Source organism: Patiria miniata, unplaced genomic scaffold, assembly GCF_015706575.1.
Source record: "Patiria miniata isolate m_02_andy unplaced genomic scaffold, ASM1570657v1 HiC_scaffold_9, whole genome shotgun sequence".
In the NCBI taxonomy this organism is placed as follows: domain Eukaryota; kingdom Metazoa; phylum Echinodermata; class Asteroidea; order Valvatida; family Asterinidae; genus Patiria; species Patiria miniata.
In genome coordinates, this window is record NW_024037076.1 from 5,560,916 (window position 1) to 5,588,024 (window position 27,109).

The window sequence follows — 27,109 nt, forward strand, 5'->3', positions numbered from 1 at the left end:
TTTAACCTTCTATATTTAACCTTTAATATGCAGCTGTAAAAAAAATGCAATTCGTTTTTACAGTCACAGCTTGGTACAATTGATTGATCAAAAACTGAAATATCTAATGCAGACTGGCCCAGAGTAGCTACCTTTACTGCGGTACTTAGACATGCTCATGGGCCAGTTTGAAAATGACGTGCATGCACTTATACCATAGCTCAAAATGTTCTCCCTACCTTGCCTACAGGTATACATGGCATGTTTCACTGCAAATTAATTACAAAGTCGCTACTGAGTGCAAGCTGCTATGAGACAAAGCTTCAGAAACTAGAGCTGCAAGTCTGCTTGATATATATTTTTTTTCTCCTTTTCTCCCAAGCCCCCTAAAACAAATAATACATAAATACATCAACATTTATAGCAATTGTAGCTTCTTCTTTTGGGAATAAGTTGCAAGATTTGTTAAATTCCCAAAGTAAAAATATAAACTTTGTAAATGAAAGTGGTTAACACATATTTTAATTTGTTTTCCAAAAAAAAAATCATTTGCAAAACATATAGGCTTTCTACTTTCCTCGATACTGGGTTTTGCTCTATACCGACATAATTGGGTTTTTTTTTATAAATACTGTATCCTCAGTGTTGTCCCAAGTGATTGTAGGAAAAAATCACTTGGGTGGGACTCGAACCCACGACCTCCTGCTTTCTAGTGCAGACGTCTTACCACTCGACCACCGCGCTTGCGGGATCGGTTGGCTGGTTCGAATCTGATATAGCAGCGGGTACTACAACCAAACTGCATTGTATTCATAGATAGGATCTGCGTCGGGGTGATGTAAATTCATTTTATAAATAGTTTTGAGCTATGTAATTTGAAAAGGCATCCGAATGTTAACTAGAATTACTACTCCAAAATGCTAAATTGTACATACCGGTATCTATATCTCTTCAAGCTGCACATAACCTTCCATAGGGAATCTAATTTTACATTTATATCTTAAAAAGTGTATGGTGTACCAAAATATTAAATATTCTCATATTATATCCAATAAATATTTTTACATTATGAGTCAAGAGACTAAGGATAGCTGGCCCATCTCCTTTTTATAATATTTTTTAAACAAAGTAGTACTGTGTGTGCATATAAACAAATAGTCTTGATAAATACATTTTGATATATACATAGTAATATGTTAAAATACTTGTCCACTGTATACGATAACTTTACATTTCATTAACCCTGTGAATGATCGAAACAAAATATTAAAAATAAATAGTAAACAATTCAATTGTTTTAAGGCTTCTTCTTTTGACCCTTTGAAAATAAATAAAATAATCAATTTAAATTCTGAAAACATTTTTCATTCTTGAAAAGAACATTTCAGTAAAAGTACAAGTCGTGATGACAGATATATTTCAATACGACTCTAAGAGAAGGGATAAATATTTCAATTTTGGTGCTTTGTTAGATACAAGTTCAGCTGACTTCCATACCCTTAATATCGCAGGTCATTATGTTTCACCAGTGTTGTAGTCGAGTACTTTTTTCCGAGTACCAAGTACTTACAAGTTCAGGTCTCCGAGTACAAGTACTTGTACTTCTGAGTACGAGTACGAGTACTTCTATTTCCAAATACAGCCATATCGCAAATAGTTCATTGTGCGTATTTGGCCCAGGCACAGTCAGACCGATATACAGACCCACTCACGGCTAGCTGTTAAATGTGTTTGTCTAGACGTGCACAGAGAAAATTCAGCAAACTTTGATTTCTCTGCAGGCCAGTCAATAATTTCCAACTGAAAGTATCGATAATAAAATAAGGCAGTGGTAAGTCAAGCTATACCATTCTTTTTCAAGTACTGCTATTCGAGTACGAGTACGAGTACTCAAAAAAAGTACTTGAGTAGTACTCTAGTACGAGTACCGAGTACGAGTACTACAGCACTGTGTTTCACACATCACGGGGGTATCCACGATATCTTGGACAATGTTTCGGATCGTGGGATCAGTAAAGGCCGGTTTAATGGCGCACGTCCGATGCTGATGGTCCCTTGTTGATAATCCTTTTTGGGGGCAGTTGCTATTCTTCTTGTAGTCTTATCAAGGTATTAGTTACGGTGTCCACTTATTAGTGAATAAATCTACTTCTTCTCAAGCTTTTTGTCTCCGCAACTTGATTTTAATAAGAAATGGATACCTTGACAAGACAACAAGAAGCCTATAATTGCCTTGTTTGATACTTGCAGAAGAAAGCAAAAGTGGAAAGTGGACACCACGTACCCGTAACTTACACGTTAACTGCAATAAAAATTATTTGGCCTATTATGGTGATTGTGTACATCAGACGTTGTTGCAGGCCCTGTTGAACAACGGGTGATACTCAGACTAGCAAACCAGTTGGTTCATTGACTAAAAGTGAGGTCAGCGACCATGTCAAAGTTCAATTTGGGCTAAGTGATGCGCTAGCATCCTTTCGGCGACGAGTTGCTGGCACTTCATCGACAACTACAGGTATTAACTTCATGTAAGAGGATCAGACGTCAATTTTTCAGTCGCAGGACTGATATAGGGTGTCCTGTACACACTTTTTAAAAAATATTGTGCACACATACATGTACATGTACACAATGTATTAGTATTCACTGAGCTGAAACATCAATTGATTAGTTAATTGTTACATGTATGCACCCAACTTGGGATCAATGACAATTGTGTGAAAGGTTTCCTTTATTTGTAATATGGACTCCTTAAGATCTACATAGTCTCTGTGCACTGTGCTGTTAAAATAAAAAGGAATTTCAACATTCTATGCACAATTTATGGCCAGCAGAGTTGGTAATATTTCACTTTGCAAACCATTAAAATTCAATACCAAAATACCGACAAAAATTTCGAGTGTACCACAAAGTTCCCCAAAACCTAGGAAAATAAGGCTAAATGAAAATAAAGTCAGATCACTTTATAAAAGTGACCTTGTAATTTGTCAGCATATATACACAAGCAAATTGAGGATACTCGGTTTCACCATGCAACCTTTGACTTCAGATCATGTGATTGTCTTTGACACCGTGGGCCGACTGTTTGTCCATTTTCATGGCTCCGTGCCCGGCTCCGTGCCCATCAGCTTCGTGCGGGTCGTACTCCCCTTGCTCACTCCGTCTTCGCTTCACGATCAAATCCTGCATGGCGCGGAGTGTTTCGCTCTGATATTTCTCCGGTAGGGAATGCGCAGCCGACGACGCGTGGTTGGGTGACGACATGCCCGCGTGGTCCCCTGTAGACATTGGCACCGCGAGACCCTCGTCGCTGTCCAGGCTGCCAGACTGGCTGAGGCGGGCTTCCATCTTGTACATCTCCTCCTGGATGTGCGACACGGCTTCTCCCGTCTCGTAGCGCGTCTCCGACACGTGTTGGCGCAGCTGCTGCAGCATCTGTCGCTGTTGGAGACGTCGCTGCTGGTCAGGTGATCCGCGAGCAGCATTGGTCTGACGACCAACAAGTTTTTGCACGACATCCTGAGGAATGAAAGAAGATAGGAAACAGTCAGTGGCATGTTAACCTTACAGTACTTTCCTTATCTTCCCGCCATCACGTTTGTTATAGTGGGGTTCCACTGTAACCGTTTAAGTTGTGTGATTTTGTTTGTCAAACCATGGAACTATAAAACACATAGCTCCATGGTCAAACGCCACGCTTTTGTCAAAATCGACTTTCCTGCAGATCTGAGAGCTCCCGTGAGAAAAATTCGCTAAATTTCTTTTTTCAAATTTATCAATTTTCAGCCCTTCGGCGATCCCTTCTTTATGTTATTTAAAGGGAGTGTGCAACATTTGCTTTTGCTGCAATTTTCAGAAATAAATGGATTTGGAGGATTAGTATGTGATAGCAAATATCGTTAAGCTGAATTGTTTCACGTTTTGGGCTTGTAGATGCTGAAAAAACGAAGAAAACATATCATGTTCGTGTAGTCTTGTTTCCTGACCCCACTCAAGATGAAACGGAGCAGTTAATAGACTTTGGGGAATCGTAAGGTCAGAGAATCAGTCTAGCAGGCTTGTACTCCTTAACAGTAATCAATTGGAAAGAAAATGCGGAATAACTAAATTTGACAAATTAGCAGCTGTTTTTGAAAAAAAAACAGTTTTCTCCAATGCTGGTCGGCTGACCAGCATTGGAAAAATACTTTTTTTTCTTGAAAATGTCAGCACACCAGGAGCCATGGCTTTACAGGATGCTTTAGACTGTCATTCCCTAATAATCCAGTAAGATATTTCGTGATAATTTGATCATTTGGTTTTTAGATGTTTGTAAATGTTGTATCTTCCCTTTAAGGCTCCTTGTCCATTTTCAACAAGCACACACTATACATTGTATTCAAATCCCGATCAGCAGCCAGTTTAGCCTGCGAATATGTTATCAATATTAATTATACATGTATCACAAAGCTCGGACCCAAGGGGTCAGAACTCTTGGGTGATTTACATGTTGGCCATTAACATTCCAATCCCTCGGGAATGTCCATAGCTAAAGCACTGAGACGGCAATCCTGGATCATTCATTGCGTGACTGCAAGCGGCCTTTGAACATGATGAACGCCGCCAAATTTTCAGTTGGTAACCAACTACCTCCCTACATGCTGCATAATAAGTCGTGTCACGTCGTTGCTCTGGTTTGAAAAATATAGTTTACAACAAGATAGGTTTCAACAACTGCGCAGTTGTTAGATGTGAGTTATGAATTCAAGTTATCGACGTGCAGTTGTTAGTCCCTGAAAGCGCTATCTGTCCCTGTATTTTGAAGATAAATTGGATTGTTTTCAGATAAGTTATCAAGTCTTTTTCGGACTTTTGAATAGGCAATACATCATTAATGAAATGTGATTTTTGGGGAAATTTTCGAACTTTTCATACTAAAGGTATAGAGCATTTTGTTCGTCATGAAATGACTGTTTCAGTGACATTGACCACATTGTTATCCCATGTTATCCAACTGCGAACAAATACTTCAAAATCAATCAGTTTTGGCAATGTACAAATGTATGACAACTGCGCATGCGTATTACCACGGTACTGTCCACAAAGCAACGCAAAACTCTTTCTTCTAACATTTGGCCAATTCCGGCGTGACAGACGGGACAGATTTACTCTACCTTTTTTTTTTCAAAGGCCTGTCACAACCATAAAGGTGTAACCATCTAAGATATATACCCAGTATGTATAAAGTCAAAGTCAACACTCTATATTTCAAGTTAAAAAACAATCCACAAAACTAGAGGATTCAGCGGCTGCATAGGGACAAAGTGAAATCAGCGTGACTGACGGGACGGAAATTACACTCAATATTTTGAAAAAGACTTTCGATGGAAAAAGTTATCTGTTCCCCTGGGAAATGTAATGTTTTTTTTTCGTTTAAAGTTAATCACTTTTGAGCCAATAATCAGTGAACACTTTACTTCGTAATTCAAAACAGAGAACTGGAAACGCCAGGCTCATTACTGTTGTGACGGATGGGACGTGACAGACGGGACATGTTTATATGCAGAATAAATGTAGGCACAAGCATTTATTATTTTAAGAAGGACACATATTAAAAACCAGAAGATTCTACAAAAATGTACAGTGCATATTCAACTTTTTTTTTAGCAGGTGATTGAAAAAATGTGACAGACGGGACAAAAATACTTAACAAATGGGTAAAATGTGACATTTTTACTTATTTTAGCACCGAATAAATGTAGGCACAAGCATTTATTATTTTTAAGGACATGTAGTTTACAGGGGTGTGAGTGACCACTGATAAAAATAGCTGAAAACAACTGGAAAAGGTGTAAAAAAGATGAACTTTGGAAATCTCCTATACTTTTGTACACAGTAAGCGAAGGGAAAAAAGCTAAAATCAGCTTTAAAGATGAGATTTCACACCCCTAAGTATATTAAAAACCAGAAAGGTCTACAACGGATGTATGTTCAAATTTTTTTAACCTAAAGGTGACTGAAAAAATGTGACTGACGGGACAAAATACTTAACAAATGGGTAAAATGTGACAGACGGAACAGAGTTTGAAATGAAATATCAGATCAACTATACATCCATGGATTTTTTTATGTTACTTTCTAGGTGAGGTCACCTTGATAGAAGATATGAATTCAAGTTTGAACCAAAAAGATCTTTTCATGTAAAAAATATACAACTTTTTCATGTTTTTTTTTGTGACAGGCGGGACATTGCAACGTTGTTTTTTTCAAAATGGTGCAAGACTGTGATGTTTCAACTTTTGGTTTAAAAATCTATAGTGGTGGATAGGGACGGCATGAGACTTCATAGTCGAGCAAAAACAAAATCTTTGAAGCTAAGAATTGGAACAGGGGGGAACTAAAATTTCCATCAAAAATAGAGGAAAATGCTACTACTGTTTCTCGAAACTTCAATCCTTGATAAAAATAAATCCAAGTGCAGTAGAAGAAAAGCAAAAACTGTTTCTGTAAGCTTGGTCTTTCTACTTTCCAAGAAAAAACGATTTACTTGCAGAAAATGTACTTTGAAAATTCATGAGTTGGCAACTCTTAAGACTTACATTGTATTTGGAATTAACCATTTGTGAGCGCGGATCTTTATTGTGTAGAGATTAGCATAGCGAGCAACTGGGTAAAGCCCGGTTCATACTCAATGCGAATGCGAATGCAGAGCGAATTTGACGTCATGAAACATTTGCTGCGAAATTCGCCCGAGTTGAAATGTGCTCAACTTTTACGAATTCGCAGCGTGAATACTTGACACGACGTCACAAATTCGCATTCGCTTTTGTTTTCGCGCCGAGTAGGAACCGGACTTAAGCTGGCTGCCAGGTGCTTCCTATTGTCAGCGACCATCCTTTTACTTTAATGTCTTGGAGTTCGAACTCCAGCTCTGTGGTTATATTCTATCAAATCTATACAATACGCACATCCCTAAAGTACATGTACCGGTATATTGCCCCCTATTCATAAAGTACCGGTAGGCCCTACATGTACATGTATATTTTTTTTTTGCCGTCCCAAACGTACAAAACTAGAAAATCTAAAATTCAAATTTATTAGAGGTCACTTCAGCAGTTTCTACTTGGCCCAGATATTCAGCTACCTGTAACATATTTATTTTTCCATATTAAAATAGAATAAATTAATTATTGTCGTCAGTACAAAACTTGACCGATTTTTTTTACGACTTTATTTTGTTATTCGATCATGTACATGTATAAAATTTCTTTTTTTAATTGACTCTTATCGCGGTCAACTTGGATGCTTTCGTCCTTTAGGCCAAAAAAAAAGTCCTGGTATGGAGCTTGCCCAAAAAGTGGTGCGGCGACGCGGATTTTTTTTTTTGCCTCAAATGTCGGCTGATGACTGCAAATGGTGCCCGACTAAAATTAGTGCAAATACCGGTATATGGGAGTCCAGAGAGGCCACATAAAGCTTATTCTCGATCATAACCCCATCCAAAAACACATTAAAATTGTGCAGCAGCAGGATTCCAGTCAAACCAGTGAGTTTGGCGGTTTTGAGACATCATCTTTCATTAAAAAAAAAAACTTTTTCATTTTGCTGACGCACATGGCTACGGCGACGCACGCGCATACCAGAAACCGGAGACTTTTTTTTTTGGGCCTTAGGGCACCACTTGAAAATTCAAATCTACATGTAAAGTAACACTAAACCATAACGAACGGTAAGCCAGTCAAAGAAAAAGGTCTCCTACATGTAGTGTAAATTAGGAAAATTTAAATAAAACAGGCACGCAGTAATTAAAAAAAAATGCTGGTACTTTGTCCAAGGTTTGAATATCATCACCACAACCATATGTGCATCCAATTTTACTCAAATGATTGTATTGCATTTACTGTTAAAATGTACACTAATTGTTTTTAATCAACCAAAGTAGCAAAAAACAGCAGCAGCTGTCAAAATAATAGCAACCCAAACCCCCCAAAATATAATTTATATTTAAAGAAATATTAATACCCGGAATAAAGCACCAAAATAATAATGACTGGAAAGCCAATTTCATAAACTACTTTTAGATGAAAAAAATACCAATATTTCTCAATCCGTTCAAAGTTTATCACCATTTAAACGCAATGACCCTAAAACCTCTTTTGTCCAAAAATGCAATTTCAAGAATCGTCGTCACAAGTGTCTTCAAACATCACCAGCGGTGAAACCTCAGTAAATTTAAAAGTTCAAAATATTCAACAAAGTTCTTTTTAAGGCCTGTCTTTTAAAAAAAGTGGATTATATAAATCATATTGTTTGCCTAAGCAGGGTTTTTAATAAAGATATTGTGTACTACAGCTGTTGACAGTTGTTGAAACAAGTATTCTGTGTCATTTTCTTTGTTGTTCCAAACAGTCAGAACATACCGGTACATTCCTTTTTTTGGACGAAACAGGGTCATTGCATTTAAATGGCAATATTCTTTGAACGGATTGAGCAATTTTAGTATTTTTTTGATCTGAAAGCATTTTATGAAATTGGCTTTCCAGTCATGATTACATTAAAAAAAGTTTTATAATCAAAGACTGTTCGGATGAATTTCCATAAAAATTTAACATTCTTCAAAGTTGCTGTCGTCTTAAAGTTTGGTTCATATCCAGTACGCAAAACAAAACAAAACACAATATAGCATGGTATGTACAATACGATCTCTGGAAACTTGTGTGATTTTTAGCTGAGCGTTTTATGACATCACACCCACTTCACACGAAGTTGTGTTTTTGTCAAGTTATGGAACGGCCTTTACAAGAACAAGTTCATTATTTTAGATGGAATGTAACGTTTCTTACTTTGTACTCCCGATTCCTTCTGCTCATAATTTCGTCGGGTAGAGTGTTGGCCCTAAATCTGTAACAGAAATGAAAGACAGAAGAAAAAAAATCTAAGTTATAGATGTGCCACTAACACGTTTCTCCTTCACTAGTACATCACATGTACATGTATGTACAAAATAATGTACATAACCCATACATGTACATACAATGATAATAATAATAATACAAATTTACAAAGCGCACGGTCTACAATGTAAGAAAAAAAACTAATTTGTTGGAAAAAGTCAGCATATATCATTAATTTTGATACATCAAAAATGGACCTATTTCCCAGACTTGTATTCCAATCACCAAACAGGGCCGTATCATAAGTCCGACGCCTCATAGGTCCGACGCCTCATAAGTCCGAAATTTCTGACTTATGAGGCGTCTGACTTATGAGGCATACAATTTATTTATTCCGCCTCATAGGTCCGACGCCTCATAAGTCCGACGTCGGAAACACGAGGCGTTCAATTTGTCGGACCTACGAGGCGTCGGAGCTATGAGGCATCGGACCTATGAGGCGTCAGACTTATGAGGCGTCGGACTTATGGGCCTTTATTTGGTTAGGGGATACAATTTTGTCGGACCTATGAGGCGTCGAACTTTTGAGCGGACCCCCACCAAACCTCGAGTCCGAGTCCCAAATCATGCAGGTTGAGTCCGAGTCACAAAGGTTCAAGTCATCAGTCACCATATATTGGAAACAAATTTGGAAGTACTGCTAAAACCTCACAGTGTAATGTTTTCATTTTTCACTGCTTTTCTCTAATTTAATTACAGAACTGGAAATTTGTGTAGTGGTGGCCAAATAAGGCAGGGCACCAGTGTCTGGAAAGGATAATCTGGTATCATACACTATTAAGCTTGCATTTACGCAATATCAAGAGTGGACGCTGGGATACATGTTTCGATACATTGATTTGCCACATCAATATATCGGAAACAAGCCAGCCGCATCACATGCGCTGCGTATGTACTGGTACAGTACTTAGATGCATTTCCTCTGTACAGGGTGAGTAAAAAAAAAACAACCCCAAATGTCGGGACTATTGCTTTACTGAAGTTCTGCATGTAGCACTTTCAAAATCTAGGACATGAAAGCCCAATTCGTAAGCTTTCTTTTAGTACAAGAATCATTTAAATCACTCATGTATTTTTCAAGTTACGGAATTATAAACACAACCACCGTTTAAAGTTCTGTCCACGGATCACAAAAAAGGTGTGCGTTCTGTCAGCAAAACGAAAAACAATTCACACACATCCCAATGTGATTTGTTTTTCTTTTGCTGAAAGAACACTGACCTTTTTTGTGATCCGTGGACAGAACCTTAAAACGGTGGTTGTGTTTAAAATTCTGCAACTTGAAAAGTACATGGGTGATTTGAATTACACTTGCACTAAAAGAAAGCTTATGAATTGGGCTTTCATATCCTAAATTTTGAAAGTGCTACATGCAGAACTTCACTAAAATTATGGTCCCAACATTTGAGTTTCGTTTTTTTTTACTCACCCTGTACTGCACAGACTGTCCATCACTTGCTCAGGAGAAAACCATCTTCAAAATACATCTACTAATTTGTAGTTACATGTATATTGAACATTGCAAAAAAAAAGGGATTTGTGGTATTTTGATCGAGTCTCAGTCATGCAGGTCCGAGTCTGAGTCCGAATCCAAGTCCGAGTCAAAGTCCGCAGCTATTTCTACAATTAATGTAGGTCTCGTCAGAGTCCGAGTCATCTGTCATCGTGACTCGAGTCCGAGTCATGAAAAATGGGACTCAAGCTGGACTCGAGTCCGAGTCACAAGTCATACAAGTCTGCTATTTCCACCAAAAAAAAAGTTTCTTGTTTTATGGGGGGAGCAGCAAAATTAGACAGGGCAATCTGACATTTCAATATGCAAAAGTATACAGAATAATCTTTACAAATGCTAGAATGTGCAGACGCACATGAAATACAATACATATACCAGTACATGTATCTGTTAACCACTTGACAAGCATCTCATTTGCAGGAAACCAAACCCAGTGTAACTCGAGATGCGTCTATAAAATTAATGTGCAACCTGACTCATTATACTATCTCAATAAAACAAAAGAAAAATATGATCTACAGGTACCATCATGACTGCATTGTATTACATATGTACGTGTAACTGCCAGTATTTTGCTGATTGAACGATGGTTCAAACTTGTTATAAAAATCGTCAATTGAACATTTAAGAACTTACAAAAAACCTGACAAGTAAAGTTTTATGAAACAGTTTTACGTGGTTTTTCTAATCAGAAAGATTAATTTACATGTAGATAGATGTGGGCAATGCCAGCATAATGTAATGTCTGTGACCGAGCTTTGAAGAGCACAGTGAATAAACATGAAATTGGTATTTTTCAAATCTTATCATAATGGTCAAGGAGTTTTGGATTATTTCTATGAATCATAAATGAGATTATCATGGTTCATTGGCTGTGAATCATGCTGAAATTGCTGGCAAAATGCTGGACTTGCCCAAAAAAAATGAACAACAATTTTATTCTGCTGTCAAAAAAATGATCAACTAGTGCAATACATATTTTCATCAGTTCTGCAAATTAGCGGACAACATACAGATCATTTTAGGAAGATGAAGTTACAGACATCTACTACTTGCACAGTTTTTGCTTGCACTGGTCAAAAAAAGCATGTTACTCCACTTGCAGCATAATTTAAAAAAAAAATGCAATAAACATGATGTTGAACATATACACGTCTCAGTTTCAACTGTGCATAAATATGACACATATGTGTTTCGGGAATATGGTCATGAAAAAAAAAATGCTCCAAGCGACCCTTTTGCGTAGGCAATGTTAGTTGTACCATGACCCATGCATTTTCTATCTTGTACGTAATCATCAAATATACAAATGTACTTTTTATAATCACTGGAAACACTAGACAACATATATACTGTACACCAAAGAAAGACGATATTTGTAAGTAAGTGCGCTCTTGGAAAAATTTTGGCTTATATATGCACTTACAATACATGCTTTTGAAATGCAGTGTTGCACCAACCACAAAAATTAAAAACAAGTTTCATGAAACAAACCAACAAAACCCAAGCAATTATAGAGTACATTTTGTACTAAAGAATATTGTTCCATTGTGAATAATATTACATGTAAATTATTAAGAAAAAAAATTAACTGCAACAAACTGCTTACTGAATGGATTGACCTGAATTGTAAGTAAAAAATGTTAGAGGACCTATAACGTCACTCCTGAAATATTAAATCTTCATAAATAATGTAGAAAATTATCACAACGGCAGTTTTAAACTCACCAAACTGACAAAATAGTAAACACACCAAAGCTGTAAAAACCACCCACAAAGGCCAAGCACACAAACACCTCAATCAACCAGTTAGTACTTGAAACACGAAGCATACACGTAGGACGACAGAACACATGTTACTTCCAGTGTTATGAATTCACTGCCCGTTTCCACAATACGGGCCAGTTGACTTCAATGACCGTTCCAGCTTTGACATATCGGCACACTGACATCAATACTCATGTCCGCATCAGGATACATGTGTGTAACACTGTGTGACTCCGCACTGCGGGAGCATACCAGTATACTGACAGCCGCGGCCTAAAAATATCTGTATGCGTCGTCGAGCGCTTTATGTATGCGGCACAGATGACGACTTGATGGTGGTTGAACAACTGACCGTGGCCCTTATTAAAACACACCAGATGACATCACCGACGTCATCCTCCCAGTACTCTCAATATTTTTTTTATCCTGGTCCAAAATTGCATCAGCCATCTATAACACCTGCTGTAATTTTTAAAGCTGATTAGCCTAGGCAAGGAGGAGTTGGGGGGGGGGGGGTTGTTAGAGCGTGCTTGATTGAGTAAGACTCCGGGAAAGATTTGTCATGTTCGCTTGACTTGATGGCATCCGAAAACGTCATCATCATGAGATCTGGGGGACGATTGTCACGATTCTTCCCTGGATTTATGCATAGCATTTTGATGGTCTTGTCGGTAATCGGTATTTGCATCAAATTAAGACATCCATGGCTGCAATATGGGTAATTATTATGAGCGGAGGTCTGGGTCTCATCCACTAAATGAACCGCATGTGTGTCATTCTGTGAATTTGAGGTCTACTTATTCTTCGCTGTCCCGGTTACATCTGACATCTATCATCTTATAATTGTGGATGCCCTCCTTAATGCAGTCATCCTCCAAGAGCAATTATAAATAGAATACTACCTACCCATTGCAACCAAAAAAGAGAGCATAATTTGGGGCTAATCATCCTAACTTGCAGCTGAGAACAGGCATGCAACTGGGAAGTCGTACAAAAAAGAGGAAATTCAAATTTTTTCCAAGACTTTGTACAGTGTTTTTCTATTTTCAATGGCACACATGTGAAGTACAAAAAGAGGAAATCAGTTGATCCGAGGAAAAGTTGCATGCCTGTGAGAACCTGAATTAAGAAGGACGCGGCTACAACGTGGTCGTGCCGCAGGCAAGGGCGGATCTAGAACACAATTTTGGAGGGGGCCAAAAAAAATTTTGGTCCCCCCAAAAAGTGGGTCAAAAAAATTACGGCGTGGGTTTCGGGGCCCGCTTAAGGGCCCCGAAAATTTTTTGGATTCTAGATGCTCTGTGGTGCGATCTGAGGCAATTTCTGACCACTTTAACCAATGTTTTTTTGAGGAAAAGATGGTGGTGTACTCATTGCCTGCCTTTATTGCGGTGTCACATAAAAAAAAAAAAAAATTGGTTTCGTTTTGGGGGGGGCCATGGCCCCCTTTGGCCCCCCCCTGGATCCGCCCTTGGCCGCAGGTAGGCCTACATGTACATGTCTGACCACGGAGCAGAGCGAGAGATCAAAAGGGTTGATTTTTGTGGAGGGAGCTCAAAACCGGAGAGCCCGGAGAAAAACCCTCACGGAACAGGAGAGAATCAACAAAAAACTCAAGTTCACATGTATGGTCCAAGCCGGGAATCGAACCCGGGCCACATCGGTGAGAGGCAAGCACTTTACGCACTACCTAACCCATGCCACAGTTACCCCCTGTACTAGCCACCCATGCCACACTACACTTAGTTTCAAACTCCTTAGAATTTCCCGGTAGGGCAGATACCGGTATCTACATGTACAAAACTTCTCAGGTACATCTATCCTTTGTCCAGGGAAGCATATACAGTGTACATGTATATACGTTTAAAAAGTTGCAAACAGTTGTACATGTAAATCCAAGAGAACAGATTTTAGTAGAAATTGAACATGTAGGTTTGTTTTTATTATTATTATTATTATTATTTATTCGACCAGGACAAATCTTACAAACAAATATGACCCAAAACAACATACATGAACATTAAGGAAAACAAAAAAGAACCAATAAAGAAGTAAACCAACAAACTATCGAACAAATCAATAAATAAATAAGTAGACAATAAAAATAAAATAAAAAATAAAAAAAATAAAAAACCATAAAATAACAAAACATATCAAATAATTATGTGGGTTGATGAGTGTCTGAAAAATTACAGAGATATGTACATTGTACATAACATGTACATGAACACCTTCAACATGCTCTTCAACATAATCAATTTTTTTTAATTCTTAAAGTTGGTGTAAAAATATACGTGCTTTTGGGGTGTGGCACCCTGAAAAATAGGTTTTTCAAAAGTTTCTGAACTGAAGCGCGCCATTTTTTGAAACTGTATAAAGGCCTGCAAAAACAAACAAGCAAATTTATTTGTTACAGGACATTATATTCCTTTAAATTTCATTCGGAAAAGAAAATCAAAATTTGGAAAAAGCATGTATGTTTACCAACCTGGATGATTTTCAATTTGCATGCTTTTATTTTTCAACCCTCTAAAAAAAAAAAAGCTTTTATTTTTGGTTTTGTGCCTATAATAAAAAGTGCCTTAATTGTAGGGCAGAAATAAAATTCAATCACAATTTGTAAACTAAATTATTCCATGTAAATTAAGGTTGGCAAATTTGTTTGATGTCTCATTAAAAATTGGAATAAACTGGTTTTTTTTTTTTTAAGAAACTGGGAAAATGGCTCGGAACCACAGCAACTTTAAAATATTTTTCACATGTAATCAACTACCATACATGTAGTCAGAACTATAAAGTCTTGCATCCACTGTGCACACATTCTGAAAGCGCATGCAGACATGGCAGAGAGATGAAATATTCATGTACCAGAAATGAGAAATACTGACAGTGCAATTATAGAAATTCCCCAGTGTAATGCATGTTGCTTTAGGCATTTTGGTAATTCCATGAGAGTGTGGACATGCCTGGCTAGTGAAAATTGGACAATTTAGGAAATCTTCAAAATTACAAGCACCATAACCAAAACTCTAGACCTTACATTCGAATGATGTGCCAGTGATGACCTCGTAGGTCCCCCCCCCCACCTCATACGTGAGTTACCAAACATACGTGTAGAATAGCCCACTTACTTGTTTAGTCGATTAGCTGTCTTGCAGTATAAGCAGCCACCTCAATCAGCCTAGTCCGTGCTATAATGCTAAATAATCCCTGTTGTTTATATTAAGGTTTTATGGAGCTCTTTATGTTTTTTTTATGATGACGCTGCATGCGCGGCTCCAAAAACAGACAGTGAATACCTGGCCGCTGGCAGGATGGGCTAATAACGTCCTTCAATCCGATGTAAGCTTAACGTAAAACTGTCCCAGAGAGGAGCTCAATATTTATGCATAAAAGTAACTGGCATCCACGTTATTTGTTACAAGGTAAATTTATATACCGGTATATGTATGGGTTTTTTTTCCAAATATGAATTGGGTCTTTTTGATGAACACATACATCAGTGTGAATAAGTAAAATTTGCATATTCCTCAAGTTGCTATCCAAGTGCTTTTCAACAAATTCTTCTTTAAATTCATGTTCAATTTGTTTGTTATACTGGGGTATTTTAGTTAGAAAGCACTCACAGAGCGCAAACCTTTGCCAAGGCTAAACAATTGCCCAACAGGAAATACTCGCATAAATGGTAAAGAAGCCTTGAAAAAATCCTGGATCCAGACCCAGATCCGGATCACTTCCAAAATCTAATCGATTTGTACCAAAGACCACCCCTAAAAACCTTTTCATGCAAATCCGTCTAAAACGTTTTGAGTTATCTTTTGAACAGACAAACCAGCCAACCAACAACATCCGATGAAAACATATAACCTCCTTGGCGAAAGTAATAAACAAACAAACTACAAGTACTTGAATATCTATTTCAGACATCTGAGAATCTCTGAAAAAGCTTATTTTTTGGGTTGCTTTTGCAAAGATCCACCCCAGATATTGTCCATCTGTAAATAATTAAATACATGAATATTGTACATGCTAGCGCTGTCCGGTGGTAAATGGCACCTAAAATAGATGCATGTACCGGTACATGTGGCTGTGTACATATTTTCACATCATGTACATGAACATGTACAGTGTACACTCATGTCTGTTTTGAAATTATCTTAATTTCCTGATACGTTTTCTTCTTTCTTCGTGTTCTTTACTCCAGGGCCCAATTTCACGGCGCTGCTAAGCACACGATTTTCTGCTAACAGAGCCTTCGTCTATTTCACGGAGACCGTAAGCATAAGCACAGCAAAGGCATGCTTACCTCAGAGGAAAAATTTGCTTAACTTAGTGACGTAACAATAGAAATCTCCATGCACGCGCGACCGTTGGCACACACACGCCGTGAAATAGTGCTTAAGGTTAGCAAATTTTTCTGCTATGCTAAACACAATTTTTCTGCTAACTGTTAAGCAGCGCCGTGAAAATGGGCCCAGTTAACATCATTCACCACCATCACACTAGATCACACAGCAATAATACCTTTCACGCGCACATCTCAGTACAAGAACACACTTCGCTTCTACGGTCCCAGTCTTTGGAATAGCATTGACCAATCAATTAAAGTCCAAAATCTCCGTGGACTCTTTTAAGAACTCTTTCAAAGAGTAGGCCTATCTTATTTCCCAATATGTAGCATAGTTTGGTTGTTTTCCTTTGGTTTGTTCTCCAGTGTTGCAACCTCTTGCAGTTTTACAGGTTTTTTGCAGGCATTTTTCTTAATTTATTTCGGGTCAGATCATTTTGTCCTCTTGTTTATCTTTGTCTTTGACTTAATTAACTAACTATTTGATTATTTCATGTCTTTGTTTTCTCTTCTATAGGCACTCCGCTACAAGCCTTGGCTTATTAGGATTGTGCCTCCACAATATTGTATTTTGCTTTCTGTTATGTTATTGTTTCAGTACGGAAATAAATGTAATATTGAATTGAATTGAATTGAAACTGTGCACAATGTCTTTCCTTCCCATTGATTGTACATGTAGATCAACATGTACACGTTGTTTGTGAAATATTACATTCTTGAGGCAACCATTCAGGCGCTTCACATTTTTCGTTCGACCTGATCCAGTTTCTAATTAACCATGTCGGTGTCGAAATAGGAAAAAAAAATGCAAAGAACGCTGGAAAGCCAGCGATATGATATCATGCCTAATGCATGCCTGTGTGCGTTGGCCAGCGAAGCAGAACATGGCGGTCTTTGAGTGAATCATACCCAACACACAAAACGCCCTTCAATTGCAATTATGCCAACAGCATCGTGCAAGGTTATTTTTATTTTCTGCACGGACATGACATAAAGCTGCGATAAGGATCATCTATAATGACATGCATGGTTATACACTATGTATTTGACAAAATTAATTAACGAAATATATTAAGGGAATATCACCAGGGCAACAATATCTTTACCATAATAATGCATTAAATTAATGTTTACAATTACTTTTCTTAAATAATGTATCCAACTTGTACATTTTATGACATCCATACACATGTCCTGATAAGTACAATTGTGTCAAATGGTTATACATTTTTGTGTGCACTGACACTTGCGATGTTATATCATACGTTCGTCGTGTGGCTCTCTGCACACGTGAATGTCTGATAGAGTTATGGTGGGCATGGATAAGACTAGAATATAATGCTTATTCTGCAATAATCAACTTGCAAATTAATGTACTGTACATGCTACTCCAAAATACAGCAGTCAACCTCTAAAGGGCCCATTATGGCCGGAAATCCCCGGAAATTCCATGAAAATTTTGAGGCATGCGACCCCCACGCCATCACACGCCTACTAGCTTCCCGAGAAGTGTGAATAATCGCACGCCTGAATCCCTCAGTACCGCACACCTCGGCATACATTTACAGCATAATTTTACTTCATAACTAGTGAAAAATAAAGTGCGTCAGTGAAGAGAAAATGAATGATGAATGAATATTATGAAATATATCCCAGCTTGGACCATAGAATCACACACCTAGAAAAATCACTCGCCTAGAAAATCACACGCCTAGAAAAATCACACGCCTAGAAAAATCACACGCCTAGAAAAATCCAGGTGTGCCTTTTTCCACACACCTGTGATTTTCAAATCAGAAGGACTGAATTGTTTACTTAAATATTCTGAGGTCTAGTTGAAAGGAACCTAATGTCTTACTCTTCCCAACAACAACAAAAACCCAGCTGTTCACATCGGACACGACGCAGTGCGCATTCCTTTTTTCCTGTCGTTTTCATTCAACGAACGATACACGTTGTTTGTGTCACATAAATTACACACAGTACCAACACACAAATGTTGTTTCTTACACATCCACAGAAGGCGACCACTGTGCAGCTGGAATCACACCTAGCACTGAACAGCTCGATTTTTCGGGACAAAATTGTGACAAAATTTGTTCTTGCATGGTTCTCGCAAAAATAACACAAAAACATCCCCTTTTTAAATGATGGTTGTGTGGGCGTTTATATTCTACTTTTCAATGCTCTTTCCGTTTAATATTATTTCGTTAAAAATGCATTTTGTAGACCAATTGGGCGTATTCCAGGCCGTCCCTTCAATTGTTTCGTACATTGTACATTATAGTACAAGCACGTGTACTAGTTGAAATACATGCCCGTGCACTGCATGTACTGCATTGTTCAGTACGTGTGTACAGCACATGTACATGAATCCATGCACAAAGAAAAAGCCATCAATTTATGAAATGTCAGCATGTGAGTTTGCACGTATCAGCTCTGGCTGGCAGCTGCAAAAATATCTGCGCTCTTCTGCTACCCTGAATTACTTACACAGCCAGTACTTGAGGCCACCTGAACCAAATAGTATTGACAGTCTGACCAGAATCCGTGTTCGCTAGTCTGCAACATCTCAACAATTATGGTGCATGCTGCTCACGCAGCATAATGTCACACAAAGGTGGCCTAAGCTTCCAATAGATCGCGCTACGCTCTCTGTAGCGCTGCCGGAAACATTTGGAAACTGGTACATTGGTTCATTTGCTCTAAGCGCATTTTTTGTTTGAGCAACCAAATTACTCAACAACTAACCTATTGAAATTTTAGCTCCATATACTGTGCATTTACATTTCGAGTAAACAGAGAAAATATTTATGCATACGTTGTAAATTTCTGGGGTCTCGTAACTGAATTCTGTTGACAATGTACACATGTGTATACACATGTAGTGTTAAAAAAAGCTTGCCCGCAGGAACACTTTTTTTTTTTTAAACTGCCTTTGATTGCAACCATGATCAGAATTGGTGGAATAATTTCACATGGTATTTAGGACCATTATCCCTACATTCATTTTGAGCAAGCTTTTCTCATAAAATCGGTAAGTGCGTTTCCGGCGGATGTACATGTACGTTCCTGCGTGCCCATAAAACAACCAGTCACCATCAATGGCAAATTGCCGGAGCTGCATGCTCAACAGTTATAGCAAAACATTTTGCTAAATTAGGTTAATTCCCTTTTAAGCACTTTTCACCATGTGGCTGTGTTGACAGTTCAGCTTGCATGGAGATTGCTACTTCACTGCAATGTAATTTAATCCAATCTTTTTTTCCTCTTGAGGTTAGCCCTGGGCGTGTTTTCATGTTTGTGACGTCAAATTGATAACCAGAAACATGTTTACACATGCGCACAAAAACGCTGAACCGAAAACCATGTCAAAAAGCTGTAAACAAACATGGCGGGCATTTTGACAACATCGATAATTTTTAGGTGTTCGTGGCCAGCCCAGCGAAATTCGGGGTAATGCCTTGTGGGCTAGGTTGTTTAGACATTTTATTACAGGCCACTTAAAATGTACAAACTTACGATCGATACACGTATTAAAAATACAAGCTTATTTTCCCTCAACACTGTTTTGTTACATGTCGTGTATTTATCTTTCCGCCATCTTGAAATGCACTCTGTAACCATGGAGCTATCCGTAACTGACCCTTGGCCTAGGTTCGGTTTTGGTCGGAACAGTGACGTCACTCCAGCCAACCGAAGTCACGTAACCGCTCAACCAATGACCAAAGCCGAAACATGTTTCTGGTCACGGTCGCGAAAACACGCCCAGTCTCCGTGAGATAGATGGCGCTCTTTTAAAGCAAAAGATTTTGCGCTATCAGCGCGCCATCATGGAGCAAGCATAACAATTTACCAGGCGCAGAAAATAGTTGCACAGAAAAAAACTGAAGCTAAAAATGTAATCCCCCCCCCCCTCAAAGTTACGCCCATCATGATGCATGTATAAAAGCATATCGTGCATTATGCCATGTACATGATGCATGTATGGCACCAAATAAATTTTAAGAAATTAAACGCATTCATCCATTCACTACCCTGTCAGCTAGGTTATCCCCAAGCTCCCTTGTTTTCCAATTCACTTTAATAGTCCATAAATGAAGGCTTTCCACTCTCTGTCTCTCTCTGGGCCGTATTGTATTATCTTAGGGCCTCCACAAACACAGACACTGGGAGTCAGACTTCAATCAATAATCCCGGCAAGAGGGAGAGTCGATCTGTGGTGACTCTTAATGGATGAAGCCAGACCAATTATAATTAAAGGGGCACTTTGAGAAAAGCGTCCATTTGAGCTCGAAAAACACATTTCCCATAAAATAATGACAGTTGGAATTACATGTACGGTAGAGATCGTTAAAAAGTAGAATAGGAACGTTCTCAAAAATGTTACTACATGTATAGCGGAATCTGACGACTCATTTTAGAAGCTGTTACTGCAGTGGTACCATGCTCGCGATCGTGCATGCTGCACGCGTTCTTAAAAAAAAGCTTAGCGCGCGCGCATTTTGGTAACCCTATTGGTCAAAGGAGCCCGGAGAGCGTGTGAATTAACTACCTGAGCGCGACTCTCGACAAAATTGGCTGTCGCTGGATTAGTCTATACCTTGTTGCGTGCGAGGAATTTTTGGCACATGTAAAATGGTCCTCAAATATCAAGCCGTTGGAACGCTATAGTCTCGATCATATATGTTTCTTTTTAAAACGTTCTTCATGTGCACTAGGATCGCTATGGGTATGAATTTGATGCTAGCGTGGGACCTGATATCTCGCAGTGTACATTTTGTATCTCACAGTGAATTAAATATGTAGTATGCGGAGTAAAGTGGATCAGTTTGGCCTGGTCAACCCCACCCGTGCACAACATTGATGCGGAGCCAGTCGTTTGTTGACGCTTTGGCTAAAATTTCGTATCGACAAGGCTGAAAAAGCTGCCGCATCAGATGTAAACAAACAGGCTTTTCCAATCGTTATCTCAGTAAATTTAAGTCATGGATTTTCTGTGACCAAGAAAAAGGTACACAGTAAACAATGAAATACATGAAAGGTAAAGTAAAGAATCTAAAACATGATTTTTTTTCCCCGAAAACTGGCAGAATACGCACCTTTAAAACAATTCTTCTCTGACCTCTTAGACAAATGACTGGTCTGCCGTTTGGTAGATTATGCTCTACTCCACTTGTTTTTCAATTAGCCTGATGGCTTGTGAGTGCTTCAATTGGGTTCAGGTTTTGTGTGTTTACCGGTTCAGGAGATGGCACAGAGCCTTTGGGATATGATTTGTTTTACTCTCTGTTGTTTTTCACTCTGATAAAGTGCTGTGCACTTGAGGGGCAGCCAGGCACTTGATGAGGATTGTCTCAAAGGAGATGGCTTGGGAAATGACTGGTCTAAGTGTCTGCAGCAAGATGTCCTTTGCTGAGCTGTGTCCAGGGATTTGACTGGCTGCAAGAAATCGGTATTACTTTGTAATGAGTTCCAGAATAGAGTCTGGGTACTTTAACAAAAGTACCATGGCAAGTTTTTTTCATTTGAGACAGCAAAAGTGCTCAAAATCGGGTGCTTAACAACTAATCTGACATGTCTGATGAAGTTTTAGCTCTGTGAATGCTGTATTTTCCAAGGAAACAACATTCCAGGATCTCGATTTCAATTCCAAAGTTGCCAAGTCATATTTTGAATTGCACCCAAAATCAGCATCCACGACACGTTCTCGTTCTAGCCGATTGCAGCTACGCGATGTCACGTACTGAGCCAATGAGTATGTGCGCACCCATCCACGGATTCGCCCAATTACAAGCCAACTACACACATACTAACAGAAGTTTTCCACAAATGTGTCACTTGACACATCTTTGGAATTGGCCTTGTTAAGCTCTGGCAAGAGCAACTACATGTACATGTCACTTTGTGGTTGGTCAGTCGGTCGGTCAGTCAGTCGGTCGGTCGGTAGGTCTGTCATTGGAAAATTGACAAAAAAATAATAAAAACATGCCCCCTACGGTAAGTTTCCCAAGTTCTATCGGTACCAACTGACCAAAAATTGACCAAATACATGTACAATGTCATCGTCAGTAAATGCACTCTTGGTGAAAGTTTTTGGAACACACCCTTTGTCTCGATCGATGCACATATGTGCATCTATTTTGCATATGAAGTGAGGCATTCCGGAACCGAGCCAGAGCTTATTGTGCACTCGCGCTTGTTTTATTGTTTTCTTCAAAATGACAGCATGCCAGAAGGAATAATTTCACAGGGAGTTTAGTGTCATTAATATCTTTAAACCAAGTAAGCTTTTCAACAACAATTTGGTCTGTTACTTTTCGGATCATAGCTGCAAAAATGGTCTACTCTATACCTTTAATACAACATTCAGACATTGGAATTATCAAAATTGGTCCCATTCAAATTTTGTCAATATATTGACAATCACACTAGCTATCATTACAGTCTAATAACATTAATCAATCCTGTTGACATGGTTAAGAAATACACCACAATGGTTGTGCTCAATACAATGAATAAATAATGCAACAAATAATGAACGTTTCCTACTTTCATTTAACAACATTTCACCATCATTGGCACCATCGAAAGGTCTCATGTAACTCGCTCTCCACCCAAACAGTAGACTCCAAATTCAAAACAATCATTTCTGCTCAGATGGTTTCGGCCGGTCTGTAATTCCCCCCCCCCCCCCCCCCCCCCCCCCCCCCGGGGACAAGCACTGCACTTCTGCTTGAGTACGTCACCCCCAAAGAACCCGTAGGCTGAGTGTATTATTAAAGTACACACTAATAACACACAGGCAGGTTGGTCCATTCCCATCAGCCTGTCAAGGCAATTTGCGGAGTCAATTTGCTGGCTTATGAGTTTTACTGCAATAAATGAACCATACATTCAATTTAATGCATTCTAAAACCTTAACTGGCTTTCTTACTCTGTCCATCAAACATGCGCATTATCGGCATACTGTACATACCGGTACATACATGTACATGTACATGTGCGTACAGCGGCATAGTTGGGGGGGGGGGGGGGGGAGGGGGCGTTCTCCCCCATAAAAAAATCACCGCCCCCACCACTGCCCCCCCCCCCTGGAAATTTGGCAACTGGAGAAACATCAGTCCTTCAAATTACCAAATTGAGCGGGTTTAAGATAGTCCCCCCCCCCCCCCCTTTTTGGCAGGAAAAACTTGCTTTCCGCGATTGGTTGTTGATGATTTTGGTTTTGAACAGCACCCCCATGGGAAGATGGTGTCCCCCAGCACATCCCCCCCCCCCCCCCCCCCCCCCCTCGGGTGTCCGATGAAAAAACCTGTGTACCTTTCACAGCTTGGATAAAATTGGTGCCTACCCCACCATAACATCCAGCCCCCCCCCCCCCTCGCCCCCAAGATAAGAACCCTGGTACGCCGCTGCTTGCATGATACACATGTACTGTGATGGTACATGTAAAAGCCAAACGTGTACAATGTTAAATCCAACGAGTGCGAGTGGAACACGGAATTTGTACATGTAGTGCGTCTTTGGCCTGTGATATGTGGGACGCAGACGCACTACATTTTCCATAGTGTTCCATAAGCGTGAGTGGAATAACAAATTTATCTTCAAGCAAACTTGACGCACATAAAGATGGAACACGCACGCCGTACACGAACTTTTCAGCGGTTATCCTATTAAAGGGAATATACAACATTTGCAAACATCGAAAAATAAAACTACCAAGTTTTTGCGAAATACCTTAACAGGATGTTGGTAAATGACAGTCTAAAGCATCCTGTAAAATTATGGCACCTGGTATACTGTCATTTTCAAGAAAAGTGGTATTTTTGTATCAATTTCCAACGCTGATCGGCCGATCAGCGTTGGAAACAACTGGCTTTTTTTCAAATACTGGCCCCAATTGACCATGGCACTTGTTTGCAATCGATTACAAACCTATGAACGGTTACGAGCCAGCTAGACTGGTTCCCTGACCTTACAATTCCCCAATGTATGTAAACTGCTCTGTTTCTTCTTATATGGAGTCAGGGAACCAGACTACAAGAAAATGATCGTTTTTCTTGGTTTTTATAGCATTTTCGAACCCAAAACCTCCAAAAAGTCAGTGTAACTATATTTGCTTTATATTTCCAACCCCCCAATTGCATCCATTTCTGAAAATTACAGCAAAAGCAAATGATATATATTCCCTTTAACCGTGCGTGCAGCAGGAATGGCACGCCCATCTTAGAATAGCATAATAGTACACAGAGTAAGGTATATGGACCATGCATGCTGTATATAGGATAATTGTTGTCATGGATCGACCAATCAGGATCAAAGATTCAAATTTATTTCTTGCCTCTATGAACATCTTGTTAAAGGGAATGTGCATCATTGGCTTTTGCTGTAATTTTCAGAAATAAACTATTTGAGGGGTTAGTATAATAGCTAAAATATTGTTACACTGACATGTTTGAAGTTTTGTGTTCGAAAATGCTAAAAAAACCAAGAAAAACAAAAATGTTCAATTAGTCTGGTTCCCTGACTCCACTAAAGATAAAATGGATCCATTTATAGATGCCGGAAAATTGCAAGGTAAGGGAACCAGTTTAGCTGACCTGCACCCGTTCATGAACATGTAACCAATAAGCAAACAAAATTTGGACTGAAGAAAGGGTAAATTTTGAGCAGTAGTTGCTAAATAGTTAGGTTTTCCAACGGTGGTCGGCCAACCACTGTTGGAAATGTATACAAAAATACCATTTTCTTGAAAATGACTTCACACCAGGTGCCATAATTTTACAGGATGCTTTAGACTGTCATTTACCAACATCCTAGCAAGGTATTGCCTAAAACTTGGTATTTTTATTTTTCGATGTTTGCAAATGTTGTATATTCCCTTTAAGGTCGGAACGTCAGGCCATAATATTTTTGATTTCTTTAAAGATAATGTACCGGGTATTATTTCACATACTTTTATAAGGTTACATTAGGGAGTCCCTTTTTATTCCTATGGTTCTCACTACTTTATTGCCTGTAAGTAGGGTCAGTTGGTCGATTAAAAAAAAAATCAGAAAACAAAATTGCAGTTGCACCTGCATAGAAAATGTACTTGGATACCCGGTAGATGGCTAAATGGGCTAAAATGTGCTTCGACTCGATCGCTTGATCTCGCAGATTTTTCGAATCTTCATTTTTCAATTTTCGTCTGGTCACCCCGACTGGCATACGGTACGTTTGTATGTGCATGCGCACACGCACAGGTACGCAACCACCAAAACATGCCGGTAGCCATGACAGCGCAACTGGACGGTTTTTCTTAAGAAGCCACCGAAATCATCAACATTTTTCATATTTTAATCACTATCGTTCTGTTTCAAGTCGATCATTATAAGCTTCGTGAATTGTCGAATTCCTGATGAGCATTGGAGCTGGAGTTACTCATGCTAGAACAATTGCTAATTAGTTGTCACACGTCAAAACAATGTGCATTCTGTGAAATGTGAATTAAAACTCAATTAGCCGTAATAAAGCTTGACGTCAGTTGTTAAGATGGCCATCTTTTAAGCACTTCACCACACACTTAAGGATATACTGGTACAGTTATTGTACATGTGCATGTATAAAATGTATACATGTACATACTGGTATGAGTTATCAACGTGTGCAAAATGACCCGTAACCCAAAACAATTTTTTTTTAAATAATCATCATGACCAATTAAGAGAATAATTGCTCATTGCTGCATGGCTAATCCAACGCTAGATCCAATAAAAGATCAAATGACTAGCTGACCAGTTGTTCTTGCAATGTACATGTAACTACCAGGTATACTGCAGAACGGCACATTGTCTCATCAAGAGACTGTCACAGCAAATTTTGCGACAGAGATGTATTGCGATACGGTAGACATCTCCTCAGTCGTGTGTATAACATCTACTTTATGATAAAAATTCCACACACGACCGATCAACTTTCAGGATTATACAAAACAATGTCATCAACTTACCATCTACATCCACAGTACTTGCAGGATGACTGCACGAATAAATTAAAACGTACATTAACGGCAACCTCTGTTAATTCCGCAGACTCACTGGCAGACTTCTATACCATCAGTGACCACACGGAACAGCTCCACGATACAGTCAGCACTAATCATATTGCCTGCTCAAAACCCCACTCGCCACTGGTCTAATGAAAACAACCCCACAAATTTCATTCAGCACGTACAGACAATCTGACTTCATATACATATATAAAAAAAAAAAAATTAAGAGAAAATAAGGAAAGGCAAACACTGCAAGGACCTCCCCCGCAGTGTTGTGATCCGGATGATGAAAGGTTTTCGGAGGCCGCATGCAGTCAGATGGCGAGTCTGTGTGTACGAGACCAATATATTGAGGCTTGATTTGGAACGGGTTGTGACTGCAAAAAAAGCCATCAATTCAAGGCAGCATCAATTTGTGTACATGGATGTATTCATATTAAATGAAACAGAATTGGAGATATTGTGACAGAGCTGACTAACATGCCGGAAACTGCGTGTCGGATATGATTCACTCTAGTACTCATATGTATCTA

At 38.9% G+C, this 27,109-nt stretch overlaps 1 protein-coding gene across 2 annotated transcripts; it reads right to left on the bottom strand.

The window, feature by feature from the left end:
• On the bottom strand, window positions 1-26,834 carry LOC119720685. Of its 2 annotated transcripts, none has more exons than XM_038190485.1 (3): window positions 26,535-26,834; window positions 8,802-8,859; window positions 1-3,498 (listed from the first exon to the last, which is right to left on the bottom strand). In XM_038190485.1, exons 2-3 carry the CDS (start codon window positions 8,826-8,828, stop codon window positions 3,025-3,027), a joined length of 501 nt encoding a protein of 166 aa, XP_038046413.1. In that variant the 5' UTR covers window positions 8,829-8,859; window positions 26,535-26,834; the 3' UTR covers window positions 1-3,024. The 2 variants fall into 2 exon arrangements, with proteins under 2 accessions (XP_038046413.1, XP_038046410.1); XM_038190482.1 differs by lacking the exon at window positions 26,535-26,834 and adding an exon at window positions 12,154-12,574.
• Between the last annotated feature and the right edge of the window lie 275 nt (window positions 26,835-27,109).

Coding starts and splice junctions, on each gene's coding strand:
- LOC119720685 (XM_038190485.1), bottom strand. CDS start 8,828: ATGAGCAGAAGGAATCGGGAGTACAAA. Junction 3,499..8,801: donor GAAGGAATCGGGAGTACAAA/GTAAGAAACGTT, acceptor TTCATTCCTCAG/GATGTCGTGCAAAAACTTGT.